The sequence below is a fragment of the Myotis brandtii genome, unplaced genomic scaffold (genome assembly GCF_000412655.1).
Source record: "Myotis brandtii unplaced genomic scaffold, ASM41265v1 scaffold1563, whole genome shotgun sequence".
Lineage (NCBI taxonomy): Eukaryota > Metazoa > Chordata > Mammalia > Chiroptera > Vespertilionidae > Myotis > Myotis brandtii.
Genome location: NW_005355679.1, coordinates 437172 through 445293, shown reverse-complemented (window position 1 = coordinate 445293; position 8122 = coordinate 437172). Strand labels below are relative to the sequence as shown.

The window sequence follows — 8122 nt, the reverse complement described above, 5'->3', positions numbered from 1 at the left end:
GGGCGGCGGCCGTGAGGAACACCCCTGGAGGCCCCCCGAGTCCCAAGGGGAGCGGCACGGCACAGTCCCCCAGCCTGGAGAACGGCTGCTGTGATTCTGCGGGCGGGGCGGCCGTGAGGAACACCCCTGGAGGCCCCCCGAGTCCCAAGGGGGAGCCGGCACAGCACAGTCCCCCAGCCTGGAGAACCGTGGCTGCTGTCACGAACTGTGAGCGGCTGGCCAGTGCTGCTGGCGTGGGGACGAGAATACCCAACACTCCAGGAGCGAGAGAGGCAGAGTGTATAAGCCGCCTGCCCGAGGCCACACAGCAGAGGCAGCGCACACCACGTCGTCGGGTGGGGGGCAGGGGGTGAGGGAGGGGGCGCTGCACTGCAGTCAGCTGGCCTGGAGGGCTGTGGGAGGTGATGTCCTGGTTCCTGATGTCTTTGTGTTTTTTTAATAAAAAGTGAGGGCAGGAGAGTGGCTCAGGACCCGGGGCCATTCAATAACAACTCCAATGCCAGAAACGGAAACGTGTCCCTGAGCCCATGTGCTCAGTAAGCCGTGCTGCCCACCACACCTGCTGCCCCGGAGGAAGCACCGGAGGCTCAGGCTGGAACAGCGGCACCCCAGCTGGACAGCGCCGGGCCCAGCCAAGGCCCTGCACGGGGACAGTCTGAGCAGCCACGGAGTTATCTGGTGGGAGGACTAGTTTTCCAGCCCAACCCTGTCGTGTAATTTTGGGCTTTAAGGCACGATAGGGAGGCCCTGACCTAGCTCCCTGCCTGCAAAGATGGGGTACAGAGGCCCAGGGGGAAGGAGGAGGGTCTTCGGGGTGACTGCCTCCCTGCAGTTTCCTCCCTGGCTTGTGGGGAGGTGCGGGGAGCCCTGCCCCACATGTCCCCCCACTCACCCTGGCTGTCCTCCGGCTCACAGAAGCACTTCCTCTCCTCGGGGAAGCAGCTGCAGGTCCCAAAGCCGGCTTTAATCCCCCAGCGCTCCCCTGGCTCATGCCCCCCAATGATGCTGCCCCCTGGTGACAAAGGAAGCCACTCAGCCTCCTGGGTGGCCTGACCAGCCAGGACCACCCAGAGGAGTGCAGGAGGTCCCTCCCTGCCTGCCTGAGGTCAGCTCCTCAGGCCTGGGGGTGGGGTGAGTCGGGGAGTGAGCTCAGAAGTCCAGGTCATCTGGACAGGAGCCTCAGCATGACCTGTCCCCAAGCCGGTTCCCTGGTCACCGCAGGTCGGGGAGGAGCCCATAGGCTGCCCAGGGACCTTGCCAAGGACCACACAGGGCTGCTTCTCAGAAGCGGAGAAGGGGCAGCAGGGGTGACCAGCAGATTGGGGGCGGGGAGCTGCAGCCCTGTGAGTGGCCAGGGTGACACTGGGTCAGGGCACCTAGCTCCAATTTTTGTTTTGAGGGGGGCAGAGCCCTTCATTCAAATAAAATGTTAGACAAAGGTGGGCACATAAAACCCAGGAACGTGGCTGGTCAGGCTGAAGTGCAGGGGGGAGCCCACCTCCCCAGGGCCCCGTCTTGGCTGAGGCTGACTGGGCGGGCCCAGCGGGTGGCTTACGGAGGCAGTCCTGGGGGCATATGTGGGGATTGCTGCTCTCCACGGCATCACAGTGGCTGTCGGGGCAGGTCTTGATGCTGGGGGAGCAGGTGGAGAAGTTCCTGGAGATCCCTGTAACACACAGTGCTCGGTCACTGCCCTGCGCGAGCGCCGCCCTGGTCAGCCTTTCAGATTCAGAGCCCAGAGGGCGGGCGGCACCCCAGGGCCTCTCGGGACAGCCCAGCCCCTCCAAGGTCTGAGCAGTGAAAATCCACACAGGCAGCCCTGGCTGGTGGCTCAGTCGGTTGGAGCACCATCCCGTACGTGGCTGTGGGTTCTATCCCCAGTTGGGATGGGTGTGGAAGGCAACTGATCAATGTTTCTCTCTCGATCCCTTCCTCTCTAAAATCATCAAAAACATGTGCTTGGGTGAGGATTAAAAACCCCACCCATGCAGCCCCACCAGCAGGGGCATCCCTGAGAAGTGCCTGGGGGTCCTGAATGGATAAGGACAGGTAGGTGGTGAGGGATGGAGGGGCTGGGCCACCCCAGGGCTGTGTTGGCCTCACTCCCAGGGGACCAGAAGCCAGACAAGGCGAGGCCTCCCTCAAGGCTGCACCAGCAGAGCGGTCCTTGTAGTGGCGGGTGCAGCTTGGAGTTGGCTGCTGTCCACAGCGTAGGCCCTCCCTGCCTGGGGATACCCTGCCAGGCCTGGGGCCTCCCAGGGAGAGCCTCTCTGTCCCCTACACATCCCAGCTTTGGCCCAGACCCTCCCAAGTCCAGAGAGAGGCCAGCCCCAACCATCTTTGTTCCCTTGGCAATGACCAGCATGAATGTCCTCATGCCACCCACACCCTGAACTCATGCCCACCTCCTGGCATCAGGAGCCCTGGATGGGGACAAGGCTCTGGGAAGAGATGAGGCATGAGAGGGATCCGCACAGACCCCATTTCCACTCAGCCGTCACCACCCCCGTTGGCTGCCTGGCCGCAGGCCCCGGCTCTGTGTGGGGCCTACCTTTGCCGTCTCCCTGTCTCCACTCGCACCTGCCTGTCAGAGAGCCCAGGCCACCGCACTCCTCACACTCGGGCCGCCTCTTGCTGACGGCGCAGGACAGGGGGCAGCCTGGCTCCTCAGCCACGTCTGGGGGTGGAAGGAAGCAGGTCACAGGGGGCCAGCCTGGGCCCAGTGTCCCGCCAGCACCCAGGGACAGGGCAGCACTGGCTGAGCTGCCCCAGGGGTTGAGTCCAGAGGGGATGGAGTAACTCAGCACCAGGTGCAGGGCAGTGATGGGGCTGTTGGGAAATGGGTGGGGGCACCACAGCCAAAGGGGGCACAGCTACTGGGCTGGATAGTACAGAGGGAGGATATGAGCTGGCCAGACGTGGCCAAGGACACAAGGTTAATCCTCAGTTTCAGATAAACACTGAACACCTGCTTTGTGTAAGTACGTCCCTAATATTTCGTTGACACCTAAAAACTTGTCTTCTGAGACTCTGCAGAGGTTGCACGGGACATACATCAAGAAATTGTTTGTTTTTTTTAACCTAAAATTCAAGTTTTATCTGGCAGCCCTGTAGTAAGTGCAGGTGCGGATGCACTGACAGGGTGGCAGGGAGCAGCGCTGACTGCTAAACAGTGTCTCTGGGCGGAGCAGTTTCACACTCCCCGTCACCCTTCATCCTTCCAGCTCGGCTGTGTGGCACGCACTGTTATTCTCATTTTATCGGGAAGGAGACTCGGGCTCAGGGAAGCCACCCACCCGCAAGAGGGAGCAGGAGCAGGCCCCTTCTGTGGAGGAAGCCGGTAGCAGGACCATGTCCCACCCATCCGCACCCTCCACAGGGCCCGGCACTCACATGTCCCCTCCATGGTGATGAGCAGTGGGCCCTGGGCCTGGTGGTTGGCTGGACCTGCCTGTCAGAGAGCCCAGGCCACCGCACTCCTCACACTCGGGCCGCCTCTTGCTGACGGCGCAGGACAGGGGGCAGCCTGGCTCCTCAGCCACGTCTGGGGGTGGAAGGAAGCAGGTCACAGGGGGCCAGCCTGGGCCCAGTGTCCCGCCAGCACCCAGGGACAGGGCAGCACTGGCTGAGCTGCCCCAGGGGTTGAGTCCAGAGGGGATGGAGTAACTCAGCACCAGGTGCAGGGCAGTGATGGGGCTGTTGGGAAATGGGTGGGGGCACCACAGCCAAAGGGGGCACAGCTACTGGGCTGGATAGTACAGAGGGAGGATGAGAGGTGGCCAGACGTGGCCAAGGACACAAGGTTAATCCTCAGTTTCAGATAAACACTAAACACCTGCTTTGTGTAAGTACATCCCTAATATTTCGTTGACACCTAAAAACTTGTCTTCTGAGAGACTCTGCAGAGGTTGCACGGGACATACATCAAGAAATTGTTTGTTTTTTCTAACCTAAAATTCAAGTTTTATCTGGCAGCCCCGTAGTAAGTGCAGGTGCGGATGCACTGACAGGGTGGCGGGGAGCAGCGCTGACTGCTACGCAGTGTCTCTGGGCGGAGCGGTTTCACACTCCGTCACCCTTCATCCCTCCAGCTCGGCTGTGTGGCACACACTGTTATTCTCATTTTATCGGGAAGGAGACTCAGGCTCAGGGAAGCCACCCACCCGCGAGAGGGAGCAGGCCCCTTCTGTGGGGGAAGCCGGCAGCAGGACCATGTCCCACCCATCCGCACCCTCCACAGGGCCCGGCACTCACACGTCCCCTCCATGGTGATGAGCAGTGGGCCCTGGGCCTGGTTGCCGGTTGGCTGGTCGGTGGCCACCACCGTGTACTGGAGCTGGGTACACTCGGGCCGCCGCAGGGCCTCCGTGTCATTCACGAACAGGGTCCCCGAGGTGTCCTCGGCCGAGGTGACCACTTCCAGGGCACTGCAGTTGGCGCTGGAGAGCTGCAGCTCGTACCGCAGGTGGATGCCCGTGAACTCCTGGCCGTTCTCCACGGAGACTTTCCCAACCTAGGCGCGGGCAAAGGGAGTGCCGTGGCTGGGCGGCCGGGCAGGCTGGTGGTGGGGGCTGGAGGGACTCCCTGGCAGTCTGAGTCTTGGAACAGTCCCCTGCTCATCTGGGAAGGGCAGCACCCCCTGAACTCCCCGTCCTCCATGTCCCCGTGCACCTGCCCTCCCCAGGCATCACACCACCACCCGCCCCTGCTTCCAGGAGCCGGGCACTGAAGTCTGGGTTAGCCGGCCCTCCAGGCAAGGGCCGAGGTGCTGGCTCTTTCCTCATGGCCCCTCATCCAGGCACAAAGGCCAACGGCTCCCTCCTATGCACACCCTCGCTGCTCCGCCAGGCGTTTTGTCCTGGGGACCACCCGTTCCTGTCCTCACTGCACGTGGCCAGGATGGCCCACCCGCCTGGTCAGAGCACTGCACCCGGCCACACGGTCATGCAGTGTGGTTGCTGGTCTCATACAGGACCAGGGGCCTTCCTGGGCTTGGCTGAGACCCTGGGAAAGAGGGGCTGCCTTGTCACCTCCCACCATCCTCGATGCCCCTCTATGAAAGGTCCAGGGTGGTGGCAAGTCAGGGAGCTTGGACGTGTCGAAGGGAGGGGGGACACCTTCTCCTTCCTGTGCGGGGCCCAGGTGGCTGCTGGAAGTGAAGGGGGCCGGGGAGCCAACCCCAGGAACTACCACCAGGACAGCGATAGATGGCCCTGACCAGGACATCCCAGCGGCTCCCCAGGAGGGGGCAGTATGTGAAAGCATACACCTGCTGCAATTTCAAGTTAACTTAAACAGTGCTCACACGGCCCTGGCCGGTTTGGATCGGTGGATAGAGCATCAGCCTGTGGACTGAAGAGTCCCAGGTTCGATTCCAGTCAAGGGCACATGCCAGGGTTGCAGGCTCGATCCCCAGTGGGGGGAGTGCAGGAGGCAGCCAATCAATGATTCTCTCTCATCATTGATGTTTCTCTCTCTCCCTCTTCCTTCCTTTCTGAAATCAATAAAAATGCAATAAAAAATAAAATAAAAAGTGCCCACACGAAACCTTCTAGAAAGAACTGCACCAACATGCTAAGCACCGTTTGACTCGTCTTCTTTCAGGAATACTGACGACTCTAATTGTTTCCACTTCTAATCGTTCTGTCCCCACCCCGGGCCCAGTGGAAGGCCCGGTAATAAGGCCCATCCATGAAGACGGGCTTTTGGACATATGGCGCTATGTGACCAACATTTCTGCAAACCACTTTTTCACTTAACAACCCAGCAGGAACGTCTCTCCAAGTCAGCATACACATATCTGCTCGGCATTGCTCTTACCCTCGTACAAAGCTGTCTTACAGACACTAACAAGGGAGAGGACAAGAATTAAAGATAATGGAGAAGAGAGAGGCGCTGTGCCCCTCCCTCCCCCCATGGCTCCTCCTGGGCCACTCCGTGTACTTATTAGCCCAGGGAGGGGTGTCACCCACCCCGGCCTGGCTTGCAATCTGCTGGACAGAGTGCCCACCCAGGAGTGCCCCACCCTGAGGGATTCCCCACCCCTCCACATCCCAGCCGGGCTGGCAGTGGGCTGAAGGCTCACCTGGGCAAAGAGGCGGGCCCGCCTGCTCACGGTGAAGGAGTAGGCGCTGGGCAGGCGCAGGCTGACCGGCAGCACCGTCACATTGAAGTGGAGGAGGAGGGTGCCCTCCCCAGGGCCCTGGAAGCTGGAGTCATTGACCAGCACAGCCAGCTGCAGGGTGCGGCTCTCCGAGATGGGGAGGCTGCGGTTGAGGACCAGCCCTGCAAGGAGGGGGCATGGTGATGACGGCCCAGGCCACTGCACGCCTCCTCCCAGGTGCATATATTGCCCATACGTGCACACGGTCGAAAACACATACCTTCACACACACACACACGGTGGGCAGGTAACAGACCTGGCGGCTGGCAATATGTTAGAACCCCTATTTAAATGTTAGCTGTGGTACTGAGCTGGAAAGTACTGTATGTACAAAACGTGTGTGTGTGTGTGTCTGTGTGCAGGGTATGTATGGAGTATGTATGTGTGTGAGGATATGTATGTGTGCAGTGTGTGTGTATAGAGCATGTGTGTGCAGAGTGTGTGGGGGGTGCGTGTACAGTGTGTATGTATGGAGTATGTGGGTAGGGTATGTGTGTGGCGTGTATGTGTGCGGTGTGTGTGTATGAGGTATGTGCATGAGGTGTGTATGTGAGTGTGTGCGTGGTGTGTGTTGGGACTGTGTGTGTGATGTGTGGGCACACAAGAGGTCAAGACTGGTACCACGGAGGCCCTGGGCAGGCTGCACTGGCCCTCCTGTCCCCTCCCCGCCGAGAACTCTCGACAGCAGCAGCCTGTCGAGACGTGTGTTTGTAGTGGGCAGTGAGCCCAGGCAAGGTCAGCATGGAGAGGTGACGGGGCCCTGACAGGGGCAGCCACAGGGCAGCTCAGGAAGAGAGGGCAGCTTGTAAAAACCACCACGGTGGCTGTGGTGAGCCCGGCAGAGACGGGGGCTGGGCGGAGGGTTGTCTGGTGCTCAGAGCTCCAGGCTCGGTGTCCGTGTGTGCAGGGGGCTTCCCTGGCCAGGAACAGGGGCTGCCGGTTTCCTAGGGCCCTCCAGGCCGCACCCAGCCTCTTACTGTAGTCATGCACCGTTGCCCGAATGAAGCTGCCGTCGGCCTGGACCAAGGTCTCATTGGGTGAGTGCTCCACACGGAAGGTCTGGAGGGCCCAGGCATCTCCGGGGAGCAGCGTGCTTGTGTACCGCCTCAGGAGCTCCCCGGATGCTGGCACCACATCCGGATCGAAGACATGCAGGGTGGCCACCACAGTGCCCTGCAGGAAACAGGAGATGCCAGTCAGATCTCCTGCAGCCCGAGCGAAGGGAGGGTGCATTCCCCGCAGGTGGACTAGGCATGCACAGAGCTGGCTCTCGGACAGACTGACCTGAGTTCAAGTCCCCCCAGGGCCACTTGCCTAACTGGCCCAGTCACCCTTCCTGGGCCACTGTGCTTCACCTCACCTGTGCAACAGGCGTGGTAGGAATCTACAGACTTCCTGTAAAGATGGGTGAGAGCAGATGCCCGGGTGCTCTGCTGACGCGCCCCAGCCAGGTCCTTGCAGAGCACGGCGAATACTCCTCTCTCCCGAGCCAGCCCCACAGGGAGGAGGGTTAGCTCAGTGTCACACAGCGATACACGCAGGGCCGGAGCCAAGCCCAGGTGTATACCAGCATGCTCCCCTCCAAGCATCTGGACACCAGGCTGGAGAGGGCTGTGAGGACGGCTCAAAGCAACGTCACAGGACGTCTTTGCTAATGGAATTCCCTACGGTCACCCCAAGGCAGCCCTGCCAGAGTCAGGGGACATTTCCTCACCAGATGTGCTTTCCTCACGGGCACACTCACCAAACCCAGTCCTGTGGTGCCCAGAGAGGCAGGCAGACTACACACCCCCTGCCCACCCTCCCATTGCGTTTGCCAGCCGGGTGGCTGCAGGACAGCCTGAAGCCCAGCAGGTGGCAGTTACGCTCCACCTGTGCACCTGAGAGGGGTGGGGCTAGGATGGGCGGGGCAGACCCCAGAGCCCCTAGTCCTGCCTTTCTCCACCCATTGCTACCCTC

At 60.9% G+C, this 8122-nt stretch overlaps 1 protein-coding gene across 1 annotated transcript in view; it reads right to left on the bottom strand.

The window, feature by feature from the left end:
* Positions 1 to 8122, bottom strand: part of RET (ret proto-oncogene) — a 40859-nt gene that overhangs the window by 27633 nt on the left and 5104 nt on the right. The window contains exons 5-10 of the mRNA XM_014536075.1: positions 7141 to 7336; positions 6086 to 6285; positions 4255 to 4513; positions 2552 to 2677; positions 1556 to 1666; positions 875 to 1012 (exon numbers count right to left, since the gene is read on the bottom strand). Coding sequence (XP_014391561.1) covers positions 875 to 1012; positions 1556 to 1666; positions 2552 to 2677; positions 4255 to 4513; positions 6086 to 6285; positions 7141 to 7336 — 1030 coding nt within the window. The remainder of the gene's footprint in view (positions 1 to 874; positions 1013 to 1555; positions 1667 to 2551; positions 2678 to 4254; positions 4514 to 6085; positions 6286 to 7140; positions 7337 to 8122) is intronic.